Source organism: Zingiber officinale, chromosome 7B (genome assembly GCF_018446385.1).
Source record: "Zingiber officinale cultivar Zhangliang chromosome 7B, Zo_v1.1, whole genome shotgun sequence".
In the NCBI taxonomy this organism is placed as follows: domain Eukaryota; kingdom Viridiplantae; phylum Streptophyta; class Magnoliopsida; order Zingiberales; family Zingiberaceae; genus Zingiber; species Zingiber officinale.
The window spans coordinates 57,195,751-57,213,200 of NC_055999.1; the positions used below are offsets into that span (position 1 = coordinate 57,195,751).

General features: G+C 33.1%; 1 protein-coding gene and 5 pseudogenes across 1 annotated transcript; 2 read left to right on the forward strand and 4 right to left on the reverse strand.

Annotated features, from left to right (window-relative positions):
* Positions 1–7,855: 7,855 nt before the first annotated feature.
* On the reverse strand, positions 7,856–8,034 carry LOC122007562 (annotated as a pseudogene).
* A 1-nt stretch (position 8,035) lies between these two features.
* On the reverse strand, positions 8,036–8,179 carry LOC122007610 (annotated as a pseudogene).
* Positions 8,180–8,763: 584 nt separating this feature from the next.
* On the reverse strand, positions 8,764–8,941 carry LOC122007665 (annotated as a pseudogene).
* Positions 8,942–11,057: 2,116 nt separating this feature from the next.
* LOC122007664 lies at positions 11,058–11,212 on the reverse strand (annotated as a pseudogene).
* Positions 11,213–12,049: 837 nt separating this feature from the next.
* On the forward strand, positions 12,050–12,204 carry LOC122007597 (annotated as a pseudogene).
* A 2,317-nt stretch (positions 12,205–14,521) lies between these two features.
* On the forward strand, positions 14,522–16,523 carry LOC122005763 (uncharacterized protein At3g27210-like). The gene is made up of 4 exons (XM_042560950.1): positions 14,522–14,810; positions 14,906–15,104; positions 15,714–15,794; positions 15,861–16,523. Exons 1-4 carry the CDS (start codon positions 14,805–14,807, stop codon positions 16,310–16,312), a joined length of 738 nt encoding a protein of 245 aa, XP_042416884.1. The 5' UTR covers positions 14,522–14,804; the 3' UTR covers positions 16,313–16,523.
* Positions 16,524–17,450: the final 927 nt, after the last annotated feature.

Here is a 17,450-nt window from a genome sequence, read left to right on the forward strand (position 1 = left end):
GTTCTCAATCTAATTGAGATAACTTAGTTAAGTTATACCCAAAGTTCAGTAGTCAGACATCACAATTGTCTTATCACACTCCAGCAAGATAAATCGAGTCACTTTGCTTTGGAAAAACCTGACTACAATTGATCGAGCTAGAAATGAGTACCAAATTTTGGTAAGAATATATAAAAGAGACCTAATCATAATTAAACTACACATACATCGCATACAGTCATAGCATATCATGACATACATCGCATATATGCATAAAAGAATAAAAAAAATATGACATGGTTATGACCCCATTTTCTGTGATCCTCTCAAGTCAATGAGAGGATCGAAAGGTAAACCTAAGTAAAAGCATCTTCTCCAAGTGCTTCCTTGGTCGACGTGTTGTATTCCATCTTCATTTTTCACCATCATCTAGTAGACTAACTCCTTCTAATTTGTACATTATAAAATCTAAAGAAACTCGAGTTACATTCAAGTGTAATCTAAATTTACAACAAGAATTAAAAAGGGAGAGGTACGATACGCAGATCATATTATGAATTACAAAACACACATCTAATCACATCGGGGTTAAGGATCATAACCATGCACCATGTCATATAACATTCAAAATATATTAAGACATGAAATTTACTATGATTCCAACACCTAATTATGAGCCGCAATACTATGTCTTTGCATACTCATTGTATGAGTTGCTGCCATGCCCGAGTCCTTACTACCCACAAAACCTCTTGGTGGAAAACTTGCTCATAATCATGCAAATCATAGTAAACATTCATGCAATTTCTATATCATATATAAAAATCTAATTATAACTTAGTATATGCCTTTATAAGTGGCTCTGATACCATTGTAAGAAACTATAGTGCTAAACACACTGAAAAGCACAATGGAAAAATAACTTCCTTTCCAGAAGATCCATGCGAAGAAAACCATATACTAAATTTTGTTAAAAGGGGTTACCTTTGTTACATAACACACGAACTCCTGACGGCTAGGATCTCAGCACGATCAAATATTCGCACCTCTTTTGGTATCCACACGAACAAGTCTTCCCTATCCATCTCACGAACTCAAGAAGTGGAGAACCGAAACAACCAAAGGTTGTGCTAGCAACCCTTTGGAGGTTTCGGCCAAGTGAAGAGAGGAGGAGGAAGAAGAGCAAGAACACTTCCACTTCATGAAAATGAATCAAAAACCCCTTTTGTACTCATTCATGAAAAATAGTCTTAATGTCAATTGCCTTAATGACATTAATATTTGTCTTCATCCAATGCATCCAATACATGATCAATTCCAAATTGATCACTCTTCATCTAATGCATGATCAATTCCAAATTGACCATTCCTCTTCCTTCATGAATCTAAATTTATTAATTCACTCAATGAATCTAACTCATTGATCATCAATCTAAATTGACTCAATGAGTCTAATTTGAATTGGACTCAATCCAATAGTTGGATCTAATTGAGTTTAACTCAATATCCAATGATCCATCATATGAATCCATCTCCATTGACTTGTTCTTTGTGTGTGACCCAATAGGTTCTCGTAATGTTAGCAATATCTCTAAAACTATTTTAGATATATAAACAATGAGTGACATCTAACAAGACATCATTTCTACCTAAGTCGTGAGAATGTTGAGATCTGACTTATCCTTTTCGTGTCTATTATCTTGTATGACTCAATCCTTCAATCCTTGATATCTAGATTGATCAATAAGACATAGATTGTGTCATCCTCTTATCACTCTTTGTTTTTCTTGATCTCTAAGTAGACACACTCAATCAAATAAGCTCAATATCATATATTGACTCATTTAAGCATGATCATGCATTCTTGTGTCCTATTAATCAAGGAGCCCACAGATATCGCTTCCATCATATGGAAGGGATAGATCTCATCTACATCACTTACATCCCTCCGCATAACTTATTGCATATCCAATGATCGACTTTATGGTCCACCTTGTAACAGGTGGCGTTTGTCGATACCGAAGTATCAACTCATTATGTAGGGAACCGTAGTGACTTCAGGTCTAAGGATATTCATACTAATAGTCACATGAGAATGTTTATGACACTCATATAACGATCCATGAAATATTCTCATGGTGGGTCATTCAGTACATATTCTCTAATATATACCAATGTGTCAACTTGATATCTCATATCCATGACTTGTAAGATTAAGTCATCTGTTGACCTACAAGCTAGTCTCAACGCATTAATATTATCCTTGTATATTAATGTTTGACTAGGAATAGTTAAGAGTAGTGTTCTATATATCTACAACATCCCACTATCAATTCAACCAATTAATATATTGTAGACTAGAACCTACTATCCTAGAACATTATTATACTTATTTATTCAGCACTAAACTAAAGTAAATATAATAACCAACTTTGCCTTTTATTAATAAGTGAAATATGATACAAAAAATGTCCTTGTCAATCATCTCACAATTAGTACTAGGGCTAATACTAATAGAAGAGTGGGAGATGAACGGTGTTGTACCCCTCATTTTGGGTCATTTAGAGTTGTAGATAGAAAACTAAAGAAATGTACCAAGACTTGGTCTTGGATTAGCAGAGTTTGAGAAGAAGAATAAGAACTTTGAAAGAACTCGAGTGGTGTTGCACCAACTTTGAGTTAAAACTGAACAAGAAATCGTTATTTGACAGGGTAAGTTCTACCAATTCAAATTGAATACGAAAAACTAAAATTCAAAAAGAAAATAAAATAATTCCCCCTGGCTTGATTGGTGGTTGCACCAATTCAGAGCAGAACCTGGCTCTGATACCACTTATTGGATTGAGTCACACATGAGAGGGGAGGGTGAATTACGTAGTTTTGAAACCTTTTTCTTTTTGAATTTTAAAAGATGAGTACGCGGTGGAAAACTAAGTAAGAAAATGAACATAATAAAATACGGTTCGTTTTACTTAGTTCAGAGCATTCGGCAACTCCTATTCTAAGACGCAGGTCCTGCGGACCTATCGATGGGTAATCTACTAAAATACCTCTTTCAGTACCTCCGGAAGAGGGGATTGAGTACAAATAAGATAGGCGAAGTGTAACATGCTACACTTACCTTTTTCAATAATTAAGTATAAGGAAATAACTTTGTTACCGACACATAGTTCTCGAAGTGAAAAATGCTCATGTGTCGGTGTTGGTCTGTTGACCATAATCAGAAGTCCTCGGAGTAGTAGTCAGGTGCAATAGCTTTGCAGCAGAGTCACAATAGGAAGTTGGAGCAATTGGAACCTCAAATGGATGTGCAGTAGCTCGTATATTAGTTGTGTTATGAAGCTTAGTCGAGACTGCCTTATAAAGGGCATGGAAGACACCTTCCATAACCATTAAAGGTGCCTTCAACATGGTAAATCTAATCCTGACTTCGCTATTCCTTATCTACAATGGGGTCTAAAATTTATCCCTTGGAAGGCGCCTTCCATGAACAGTATGAAGGCGCATTCGGGTACTGTTCATCCGAAGGATTTTTTATCCTTTTGCTCTGCAAGTTGTGTTAGTCCAAATCTAAAACATCTAACCTACAAAACAAAGTTAGCACAATGACAATAAGAAATAGTAATTAGCTCCTATCCTCCCAGGACTAGGAACTAGTCAAGGTCTCAAATTAGGGATCCAAAATGGACATAACTTGGACCGATACCTACTATCCCTTAACTGGGATGCGTCCTCACTTAGTCACTCTCTAGTGACTTACCTTTACTTACCAATTTACTGTTGGTTGACTAACCTCTTAACTCACCAGGTCTTCATGTCAGTTGTCCGGTCCGAAGACCCAACTGGACTTCTGTCGATTGTCCAGTCCTGCAGACCCAACCGGTCTTTCTGCTAGATATCCTGTTGGTTCGTTGACCTATATGGACTTCGCACCAACTATCCGGTCCCTCGGACCTAACTGGATTTTTGCCTGGTGTCTGGTCCTTCAGACCATCAATTCCTGCACACTTGGTAAAGTAATCAGATCATAAAAACACCTAACTTAACGCACTTGTCATTCATCAAAACCTGAGTCAGACTGTTAGTGCAAACTGCACCAACAACTTCTTTACTTAATGGCATTAGAACTTGGGTAAACTCTTTAGTGGGGTCTTCGCGGGGTTGAGCCGAACTTTAGTTAGAAATCCTACAATGTGTAGGTATGGAGGTAAGGAGATGAACAATGTATAGGGACATTAACTAGTATCATAATGAAACCAAACTCCTAGAATCATTTCCCCAATCACTCTCTCTCTTTCTCCCTCTCTTTGTCAGCTTTAGTTCTCAACTTTCCAACTAACCTGTGATTATTTAGATAATTCATCATGCAAAATTAACTAGTGCTTAATCAACAGTCCTTGTGAGATCAATATTTTTATTAATTGACAACAATTGTCCACTTGCGGTAGCATAACATCTTGTAAGCCTAGGCACCTTCTGATGTGTCAGTGTGGCTTCAACTGACTAGGCCGATGGTTCGGTGAAGGATTGATTGTTGTAGGATGTGAGGGTTGCCCCTTTAACATCGCTTGCACCGTCGCTACTACCAATTTGTCAAAATCCTCTATTACCATGGCAATGACATTAGGTCTTCTAGCATCATCCATCTTTACATTTGGTTCAGGTCTTAACTCAGTTTTCCCACATACTGTGCCAATTTGATCCTACCCGCAAACGTCGATGGATGAATCATTGGTGAGTTGGCATTGTTTCCAACTTAATGACTAATCGCCGAATGACAACAAGGATAATGCATGATGCGGTTAGGAGCCTAGACAGAGACAAACAAAAAAGAGAAGAGAGTTAGAATGACAATAGGGGATTCCCTGGTGTAGCCACTCCGATGCTCAAGTTAGAGGAGGAGAAAGAAGATAAACCCTAGAGTTTTGATGTGCGTGGGTGTGTGTATGCATACCTTAGATGTCAAAAAGGGCTATCCTTTATAGAAGGAAAGTAGACATTTTCCTTCTGTTCCAAACCTCATATTATTATTATTTAATTCCGTAATATTGTAAGATTTATTCTCTCCGCTATCTTTTTCCTATAATAATTTAGATTTATAGACTTTTTCCTTTTGTTTCGATCCTTATGCTGTCATTATTTAATTCTTTCAATAATGTAAGATTTATTACCCTTGTTATTTTTTTCTCATAATAATCCGAGATTTACATGATGATTATTTTTTTTTCTAAAATGGTCCTTCATCCTATATAATTTATGAGCTAAAGGTCTGAGAGGCCAAGAGACTATGGAGCTAGGAGGCTAGGAGACTGTGGAGCTGGGAGGTCGGAGAGTGCTACGAAGCCTAAGTGCAGCCAAGAGGTCCAAGTAGGCTATAGAGCCAGGAGGCCTGAGAAGGCTGTGGAGCCGAAAGGCCCAAGTGGGATGTAGAGCCAAGAGGCTCGAGAATTTCCTGTTGGTCCCGATGTGACCAGCTAGAGGGGGTAAATAGCCTGCAATCAGAGTTAAAAAGAAATCTTTTACTTTTATTTAGCAAGGATGTACAATTTAATTACGCAAAAATAATTAAGATTAAAGAAATAACAACTTAAAAGAGTACGTAAAAGGTCAGAGTTTTACTTGGTTATAATGTAAGTGGTTGTTAATCCAATCATTGAAAAGCTTACTAAAGAACTCTTTCGTTGAAGGTAGAGAAGCCTTTTACACATGTTGACAGTTCAGAAATCACTAGGAAAGTTAATACAGAAGTTATTGTTTATTTCCTAGCTCCAGGGGTCTTTTTATAGTCCATGGAAAACTCTATCTGAAACTTGAAGGTGCCTTCAATTGGGTTTAAGGTGCCTTCAATTGGGTTTAAGGCACCTTCAATGAGACAAGTTTTATCATTGAAGATAAAACTTTATCTTTGGCCAACAGTCATTTAAAGGTGCCTCCAACAAGCTGGAAGGCGCATTCGATACTATTCATGGAAGGTGTCTTCCAAGCCATTGAAGGTGCCTTTCTTGAGGTAGATCAGCTCTTTAGCTGATTTTCCTTGTGTGGGTGATACTCTAGCCTTCCAGAGTTGAGCTCACTTGAACCCAACTCTGGCCTTCTCCTCGAGCAGACTTTCACTCCGGCTTCTCGTCCCTCGGAAGTGTCATGCGCGTCGTTCTCGCTCCACTGGTGTACTCTTACACAACTTCTCATCACTCAGATGCACCGAGTCTATCAACTCAATTCCCGTGTCATTATTCTCGTCCATCGCGTCTTCTGCTCGACTTCTTACGTTTTTAAGTCCATGCACAGTCAGACGTAAGACATCAAATAACACAGAGTCTAACTTGACTTAGTTGATCATATCAAAACTAACATAGGATACTTACATTTCCTGTTTAGAATTATTTTAATAGTTTTCATTAATTCTCTCTTATCCACGAGGCGCCTATTGATATTAAATATAATATATTTAAATACATCATCTCAATCAAGTTTAATTATATAAAGATATAATTAAACTTTTTTAATTCAACTGAAATGTTTTTATTGTCTAAATTTTGCTATGGATTCTACCTAATTTTGTAAAAGAAAAAGAATTGCGTGGAGCAAACTTAACCAGGAAATAAAAAAACATCAATAATTGAGACGTAATGGCGATAATATAATTATGAGACATTGATGATGGATACATGGAACGGATGTTGATTGAAATTGATTGAGACAACTGAGATTAAAATTTCTAGTTAGGACAGCCGACCATCACCTTATCTAATTCCAACAATTAATAACCAGACAAAAGTGCATGTCATTTCAAATAATTTTTCACCGATTTTTCTTCAACGATCTTGACTTTTTTTCTCCAAATGCTTCTATTTTTTATATAAAAAAAAACAGATTACTCTTTTTGCCCGTTATTGATTGATAATTTCAATAACCCGTTGGGTGAATTAGCCCCCTTATATTAGGTAGGATAATACAAAAAGATATAAGAAAAAAAATAAATTTATAGAAAATAATTTTAATTTTTAAGTATTATCCTTATATTTATTTGCTAGGATGACACATGAGAATTCCAGCAGTAAATTACTGTAATAATCTTCCCTTATACAAAATTAATTTAATATCATATTTGATCTTATCGAAAAAGTCAAGAAAAGTATACTTTCTAACATCATACTTAAGGTATTTATAGAAGTTTTTCTACTCACAATGTTGCTAATTATATGATATGAGACTAAAGAGAACTCTAGATTTCAAATTGATTGACGAGAAAATTTTCAAGAATACACCACAGTTGAGTCTCAAACTCTAACTCCCTGATTGATTAATAAGAAAAATTTTCAATAATATGCTACAATTGAGTCTCAAACTTTAAATCACTGATTGATTAATGAGAAAATTTTTCAATAATATACCGTAGCTAACTCTTGAACTCTAGATCCCTGATTAATGTGTTTATGGAAATTACTAATAAACCTTGAAATTATTTTTAGTATGAAAAGAAAAAAGAATATTAACGTAATTTCATTTTGAGTTTCACTAAATTAATTAATAAAGGAGACATATTCTTAATAAAATAGTTTTAATTTTTAAGTATTGCCCCTACTTTTATTTTTTATAGTAGAGTTTACTCTAATATTTTTATAATTTTATATACTTCAAGGGATACTTGACATATAGAAAATAGTTTTAATTTGTAAGTATTGTCCCTACTTTATTTTTTTTTAGTGGTCAAGAGTCTAATATTTTTATAATTTCATATACTTCTTAAACTATAATTTGTTAGTACGCTTTTCATCTGCATTGAATTAACAACCTCCCCGGTTGTAACCAAGTAAATTATGAGTCTCGTCTTTTCTGTTTTATTTACTTACTCTTTATATGCAAGTGTTAATTTAAGAAGTCGAGAAGGGTTGTGTTTTTTGTTTTTGCAGGCAATACAACCTTCCTTCTAGTCGATCGTCGCGATCCAACAACTACTTCATAAAAAATTAATTTAATTCTTTATATCAGATATTAAACTGATAAGAATAAATACTACACTTAATCTTAGCCAAAAGGCCGCCCATAAATTGGGTAAGGGTGCGTCAGACCCATAAAATAATGCAATGCTAGGATGACGTCTGAGAATCCTAACAACAAACTATTGTAATAGACTCACCTATATAAAAAATTAATTTAATATCATACTTGATCTTAGCCAAAAAATCGAGAAAACTATGCTTTCAAATATTGTCGACCCAAGGTATTAATAGAAACTTCTTTGCTCGCAGTGTTGTCAATTATAAGATGTGAGACTAAAGAAAATTCTAGATTTCTAATTGATTAATGAGAAAATTCTCAATAATACACCACAGTTGAGTCTCGAACTCTAGATTTCTGATTGATTAATGAGAAAATTTTCTATTAATATGCCACAGATGAGTCTCAAACTCTAGATTTTGTGGAAATTACTAATAAACCTTAAAATTATTTTTTGTATGAAAAGAAAAAAGAATATTAACGTAATTTCATTTTGAGCTTTATTAAAATTAGTTAGTAAAGGGGATAGATTCTTAATAAAATAATTTTAATTTTTAAGTATTGCCCCTATTTTTATTTTTTTAGTAGAATAGACTTTAATATTTTTATAATTTTATATACTTCTAAGGGTACTTGACCTATAAAAAATAGTTTTAATTTTTAAGTATTGCCCCTACTTTTATTTTTTTTTTTTTAGTGTAGTAAGTTGTTCCAAGTAAGACTCTAATATTTTTACAATTTTATATACTTCTAGGAGTACTTAAAAAAAATTTTAAAAAATTGAGGTGGGGCAACTCTATACGTGGCTCCGCCCGTAGTTGCGTGTGTAAAATAATGTATGAACCCATGCGGATAATGGACTCTACTTCATAAAAAAAATTAATTTAAATCTTTATATCAGATATTAAACTGATAAGAATAAATACTACACTTAATCTTATCCACAAGGTTGCCCATAAATGCGTACGAGTCATACAATAATACAATGCTAGGGTGACACCCGAGAATCCCAGCAAACTACTGTAATAGACACCCCCATATAAAAAATTAATTTAATATTATACTTGATCTTAGCTAAAAAGTCGAGAAAAATATACTTTTTAACATCACCGACCAAAGGTATTTATAAAGCTTCTCTACTCGTAGTATTGCCAATTATAATATGCGGGACTAAAGAAAACTCTAGATTTCTAATTGATTAATGAGAAAATTTTTTAATAATACATCACAGCAAACCCCAATAGTATGCAACAACTAAGTCTTGAACTCTTAATCACTGATTGAATAATGAGAAATTTTTTCAATAATATATCGCAGCTGAGTCTTAAACTCTAAATTCCTGATTGATATGTTTGTGGAAATTACTAATAAATCTTGAAATTATTTTTGGTATAAAAATAAAAAAGAATATTAACATAATTTTATTTTAGACTTTACCAAAATTAGTTAATAAAGGGGACAAATTCTTAATAAATATTTTAGTTTTTAAGTATTGCCCCTATTTTTATTTTTTTAGAGGGGTAGACTCCAATATTTCTATAATTTTATATACTTCTAGGGGTATTTGAGCTATAGAAAATAGTTTTAATTTTCAATTTTTTACCGAACCCAGTAGATAAGTTTTTAAAATACCCAAATCACAAATCATAGTTTCAAAATTACCAAATCACGTACCCACTTCTTATTTTACCCTTATCCTCAAATCAATTCAATTGGAAAAACAAATTAGTTGAATCGATTTCATTCTGTTTTAAAAATCCATTAACCGATTTCGACCAAAATTGGTTGATGGACCTAGATACCTTGGAAGTATATGAAATTAATTCCTATATGTTAATCTAATTCTCCTGATTGTAAAAAGCTATCGAACATCAATTTGACCTAATATATTGAGTAGTGATTTTTTGAACATAAATTAATTTTTCAGATATATTCGTGTTCAAAAAATCACCGCTCTCAATATATTGTGTCAAATTGATATTTGATAGTATTTTTACAATCAAGAGAACTAGATGAACACAAAGAAACTGATTTTATAACATTTCAAGGTCTCTAGGTCCATCAACCAATTTCGGCTAAAATCGATTGATGAACTTAGAGACCTTAAAATGATATAAAACCAGTTTCTATGTATTCGTCTAGTTCTCCTAATTATAAAAATACTATCAAATATCAATTTGACGTAATATATTGAGAGGAGTGATGTTTTTTGAAACTATGGTCAAATGAACCTAAATAAAATCAATGTAGGTTCATTCGGCTAAAATTGATTGATGGATTTAGAGAGCTCGGAATGAAGTGAAACTAAATTCTATGAGTTCTTCTAGTTCTTATGATTATATCAATTCTCTTAAACATCAATTTGACCCAATATATTGAGAGTAGTGATTTTTTGAACATGAATTAATTTTTTAAATATATTTATATTTAAAAAATTATTGCTCTTAATATATTGGATCAAATTGATTTTTGATAGTATTTTTATAATCAGGAGAACTAGATGAACACATAAGAACTGGTTTCATGTCATTTCGAGGTCTCTAAGTCCATCAATCGATTTCAACCAAAATTGGTTGATGGACATAAAGACCTCAAAATGACAAGAAACTAGTTTTTATATGTTCGTCTAGTTCTCTTGATTGTAAAAATACTATCAAACATCAATTTGACCGAATATATTGAGAGCAGTAATTTTTTAAACATGAATTCATTTTTTAAATATATTTGTATTTAAAAAAATTATTACTCTCACTATATTGGGTCAAATTAATATTTGATAGAATTTTTATAATCATGAGAATTAGACGAACAGATAGACTAATGAATTTTTATATCATTTCGAGGTCTCTAGCTCATTTTGGTTGAAACTAGCTAATGATTTTTTTTTAAACACATAGAAAGAAATTAATTCAACTGAAAAAATTTTCCAATCGAATTTGATTTGCGGATGACGGTAAAATGGGAAGTGGGTACATGATTTGGTAATTTTAAAACTATGATACGTGATTTAGGTATTTTGAAAACTTATCTAATATTTTTATAATTTTATATACTTCTAGGGCAATTATAAAAAATTGAGGTGGGGCAGTTGCGTGTCTAAAATAACACATGAACGTGTGAGTAATGGACTCTACTTCATAAAAAAAATAATTTAATTCTTTATATCAGATATTAAACTGATAAGAATAAATTCTACAATTAATCTTAGCTAAAAGGCCGCCCATAAATGGGTAAGGGTGCACTAGACCCATACAATAATGCAGTGCTAAGGTGATGCCCGAAAAACCGAGCAGCAAGCTACTATAATAGGCTCCCCCATATAAAAATTAATTTAATATCATACTTGATCTTAGCCAAAAAAAAATTGAGAAAAGTATGCTTTTTTAACATCACCAACCTAAGGTATTTATAGAAGCTTCTCTGTTTGCAGTGTTGCAAATTATAAGATGTGGGACTAAAGAGAACTCTAGACTTCTAATTGATTAATGAGAAAATTATCAATAATACATCGCAGCTGAGTCTCGAACTCTAGATCCCTGATTGATTAATGAGAAAAGTTTCTTATAATACACCGCAACTGAATCTCAAACTCTAGATCACTGATTGATTAATGAGAAAATATTTCAATAATATACTGTAGCAAAGGCTTGAACTCTAGATCTCTGATTGATGTGCTTGTGGAAATTACTAATAAACCTTGAAATTATTTTTGGTTTGAAAAGAAAAAATGACATTAACGTAATTTCATTTTGGGCTTCACCAAATTTAATTAGTAAAGGGTTCAAATTCTTAATAAATTAGTAATAATATATATTATTAGTATCTTATTATTTGATTAAGAATTTGTCCTATTTACTAACTAATTTTAATAAAATTCAAAATTAAATTACATTATGTTAATATTTTTTTCTTTTCACATTGAAAATAAATTTAAGCCTAATTTTCTCTCGTTATTTTAATATAAAAAATATGCACTGATATAATTCTATTTAGTCTCACATCTTAGAATTGGTAACACTGCGAACAGAAAAACTTCTATAAATACATTGCCCTGATGATATTAAAAAGCATACCTTTCTTGGCCTCTTGGCTAAAATCATGTATAATTCCTATTCTTATCAGTTTAATATTTGATATAAAAAATTAAATTTATAGTATCTTGCTACTCGAGTTCTCGATCGTTACCCTTACATTGTACTACTGCTTAAGCATGGTGCACCCTTACCAAGTCATTATATATATAAGGTTACGCTAGCCCTAACACTTTGCGCGCACAACATAACCTTTTATTTAATTTATTTTCTTATATTTTTTAAACAACCAGTTATGTCAACCAAAATTTTCTTTTAGGATTTAAGGGTTAAATTATAGTATTAACATAAAAAAAAATTAAGTGTTCAAGAGGTATTGACATATCAAATCCCTATATATATATATATATATATATATAACATCATTTTCATTGAGAGAATTATTAGAGATATTACCCAAGATACAACAAAATTATCTGAAATTATAAAAATAAATCAGACCTGTTTGTTAAGATGAACTAATGATATCAAAATGTTTGGCTGACCTAGTTAGGGCGAGCTGTGTGGTTGTCTAAACTGTAAGTGCTCAAGATGATTGTCCAAGTTGTCGAGTGCTCAAGCCGATCGCATAGTCAGCACGTTCGAGTGGGTTATTGAGACGCCAAGCATGTGTTTGACATAGTTTCTTTAAAACAAATGATCTGAGCTAGTACTCGAGTGCTATCATGGAAAAATCTGTCGAGCGGAGGGTACAAGACATAAATGAGGGGAACGACAATAAAAGGATCATGTGCTTTTGCATTTGTGTGTATTACTTCTGCCTATGGTTGTAGTCACATTATATAGAGCTTAGACCCTTGCCGGCGAAGATATTAATAGAGATACAACATAATTGTATGAAATTATAAATATCAATAAAATTTATTTGTTAAGATGACTTTATAATCTGAAAATGTTAAGCTAAGCTATTTGGTTGTCCAAGCTGTCAAGTGCTCAAGACGAATAGTCGAGCCCAAGTGGGTTATTGTCAAGATGTTTGGTTGTCCAAGCTATCGATTGCTTATAACTCATCACATAGTTGTCGAGTCTGAGTGGGTTACACCAAGCCTACGTTTGACATAGTTTCAAGCATTGATTTTATACATGTTCACAATTTCAAGCATTGATTTCATATAAACCAACCTCATAGTCATTCATCTCTTAATGTGGAACTAAACTCTTATACACAGGGAAGATCTTTTCATCCATCTTATTTTCATTCACATTTCCAATGCGAATAAGAGTCCCATTGAATTGCCAAAGTTCAAATGAAAAGAATAATAATAAACATCGACCTATAACCAAGAAAAATAATAATAATAACATATGAGCCAAAATAAAATTAGCACTACATCAACTAACACAAAATCAAATCCAAATCCATATGAATTTAATAAGGAAACCCGAATAATAACTACATTATTTGAGAACTAATTAATCAAGTTATTAAAAAAATATATAAAAAACAAAAATCATTATCTACTAAAAATTTTAATTTTAACAATTATTAATGTATCCAAATATCCATTAGAGTCTCTTATTTTTTTCAAAAGGAAAATTATCATGTAATTGAGAATTACCAAAGTCACCCTATAATTATTTTTTTTACTGAAAACATTTATAAAATAGTTAATGATCCAATGTTTCTTAAAATATCTTTTTTACGAAAAAATATTCATATGCAATTTAAGGTATCTAGAAGTTTATAATAATTCAAAATTTTAAAGCGCAAAATAGTTTACAAATTAACTCCTATTTGATCAACTTTATTTGAACAAATAAAATTAATAATAAGACATAAAATGAATTAAAAATTAACTTTAATCAAGTTATTTATAAAAATGTTTTTTAGATATAAATAAATTTAATATGTTCTATTTAATGATTAAAAAAATTAATTTTAAAAAATAAGATAGTTAGCAAATCATCCCTAATAGATTAATAAAGATAGACATAAATTGATTATAAATTCACCTTCTAATTTTGATTTTTATTCAAAATAAACTTTCTAAAATAAAAAAAAAAGCTAGTTAATTTGTATAGATGTTAATAATGTTCTAAAATATAACACATTAATTTTTCTTATGTCTAAAATAGTTGACCATTATTTTATTATTTTTTAAAGTGTAAAAAAATCAGTATAAATCTTTAGGCGTGCTAAGTTAAATATTGGCATTGTGTTGTATTGTATTTAAAAAGATTCTCTAAAAAAATATCCATAAGTTATTAGTTTACTATAAAAACAGAAAAAACTATTTTATAAAAAATAATTATAAGAGCTAAACTCTCAATAATTCTCAATTATAAAAAATATATTTTGATAAATTACCCATTAAAAATAAAAAGGAGAAAATAAGGTCTTCTTCTTCAAAATAAAATAAATGATGGAATTCATGGTCCCATGCGAAGCTCAAGGGACAAACTCCAACAATTATCATGTATCATCCATCACGCGAAAAAGATTGATGGCATGTTAGTGCATGGCAATGGCATGGCATGGCATTGATTCCACTCTCTCTTGTGCAACCTAACTTTCAACAGGACTTTTTTTTTTTTTTTGGCTCCCTCACTAGCTCCAAGAAGAAAGAACAAACCAATTCTTCTTCCTCCTCTTTATTCTTCCATTTTTTGTTCACCTGGGAAATCAACGAAGCCGAAGTGAAAAAAAAGAAGCAGCAGTCTTGAAGCCTTTTTTGTAGATTCCCATGGGTTGTTTTACCATAAAAATATGATCCTTTTGGTTTTGTCTTCTTTATGCAAGTAATTATTTACTTCCCTTTGCATCCTCGCCGTTCTATTTACGGCTTTTTTCTTTCCATTTCTTCACTTTTTGTGCTCTTTTTGTTTTCTTCCAGGCTTTTGTTCAGAAAAATCCAATCTTGAAGATGGGGGTGTGCACTTCAATACCGAAAGATTCAGATGCGTCGTCGATGAGGTATCGATTGGGTTTAACTTCCAAGGCTAAGAGGCTCTTCCTCCCGTCGCCCGCAAAAGAGAAGGCTTTGGATGGGGCGAATCCAGTTCATGGATTCGGTTCGCAGACTCCCGAGTTCGGTACGTCAATCGCATCCATCACTAACCTTTTTGTGTGCAAATTTGAAAGTAAACAGTGTTCTTGAGATTACGGTCTTAGAGAAATTAAATACTTTGTCGATTCTGCTTTCTTCTCAAAGTAGATGGAGTTCTTCGCAGAACTGTAAGATTTGGATCATAAATTTCAATTTGTGGTGTGACGGTTTGTGACTCTTTCTTTCCCTTTCTTTAGCTCTTGCCACCAAATCTCTTCATGTTATATAATTCTTTAAGCTCTTCTACATTTTAGTGCTTGTCATTTTCGACTGTCTCAACCACTCTGTTTCGGCGGAACACTGATTAACTTGAACATGTTCCTTCTGAATTAATCACAAAAGCGATTAGTGTTATGGAGATTTTGATAATTTATTGATTGCGCTTCCTTCTTAGAGTAGACGTAATGGTTTGCCCAACTGCGAGATTTTGGATTGTTCGCTAGGTCTACTAATTTAGTTTCTATGAATGATGTTTGATTCTAAAACTTTCAAGAGATCATTCGGCAAGGAAAACCCTAACAATTTTGACTAGTTATCGAATGAACAATCGATCTCTTTGTTCTTCTATTGCTGGATGTGTATATTTTAACTTCAGGGAGCAAGAACAAGATCTTCTTCGATACACAAGCGTGGTTTGATTCAGACTGCGACGATGATTTCTTCAGTGTGAATGGAGGTATGATTCCTGTATTCCTAACACCAATTGATATATATATTATGATAAATCGCTTTTGCTGTACAGAGTTCACTCCTTCGCGAGGCAGTACCCCGATTCATCCTTCGAGCACACCATCAACTCCTAAACTGGACAACCATTTTTTGTTCGACAAATCTCCATATTCAAAATCTGATGAACCTTCTCCTACTGGTAGGAAGAAGCTCGCTGAGCTGCTACGTGAGACCTCGCAGATCGAAAAACTCGATTCCTCAAATATTACGGAAGTGAAAGAAGATGCTAATGAGAAATCAGACATCTATAAAACAAGCCCCGCTCCGACACCAAACTCATTGAACGCAACGTCGTATCGCTCTGGAGCAAGCTCAGCTTGCAGCGCTGAGGTGACACCGAGTAGCGATCGCACGAGCAGGAAGGACAAGGCATGGAAAACTGGGCATTGCTGCTTGCCGAGCCTGCAAAGTTTTGGCATCGATGAGAGGAGGCAAAAGATGAGTCCCAGTCCCTGCGCTGCATGATTCCTCCATTGCCAAGGCATCATCTTATCAGTTACTATGAACATAGATAAGAATGAGTGTAAACTTTGGTCGAATAATCTCCATTGAGGTGAGGAAGTGTAATGAGACATCGGCAAGGAGGAAGCTTTATTTGAATTCTGTGATTGTACCTGTTTTTCTCACATCCAGAGTATATATAATTAGCTCAGAACTCTGAGGAGCATGATGAATACACACACTGGTTTCTATTTGCTCAAAACTTAGAAGAACAAATATATTTGTGCTGTCTGCCTTGATTTTTCACTGCAAATTACACAACATGACGATTGAAGAGGGAGAAAACTAAGGAAATTCGATGAGTAATTTGTTTTTTTTTTTAATTTATATGCCCTTTTCTTAATTTTTTCTATTTTATTTTTTATTTTTGGAAAAAAATTAACTTCCGACTTGAACCGGGCCACGAGTTAGCAAGTCTTGACTAGCACAACTGCACAGGAAGGTCCGTTTTCCATCCCAGCCGTTCGTTTCTTCTTCGTGCGAGGGGCCGTTGGATCGGATCGAATTCCCTTCCCTCTCTGCTAGGTCTAACTTTTACACCCTGTTTGGAATCCTATGGAATTGAATTCCTATGGTAATTGGAATTCAATTTCATAGTTTGGAATGAATTTTTGAGATGGATTTGATATGGAATTTAGTTTCAATTCCATTCAAAACATGAACAGTAAATCAGACCTCAAATGGTCAGATTTGGATAAGGAATTTACCATAAACAACTAAAATTACTTAATTGTCTTTTTAACTTAAAACCATTTTTTCCATCTGTCGACTCTCTTGTTTTCTCCTGTCTTTCTCCCGTCGCCGTTTCTCCTTGTGCCGAAAACTTCTCCTTGCACCGTTTCTCCCGTGCGCCACCTTCTTCATACTGCTGTCGGCCACCTTCTTCCCGTGCGCCACCTTCTTCACGTCGCCACCGCTGCTGTTAGTTAGAGCCCTAGAGCCAATCATTTGATGATTGTTGTATGGACTCATTGTATCATATTCTTGTATATAAATAAAGGCATTTATTTTTAGTTATTATACTTATTTGTATTGGTGCCAAATAACTAAGTATAATAGCGTCCTTGAGTAGAAGGTTCTTACCTATATCAATCGATTGGTT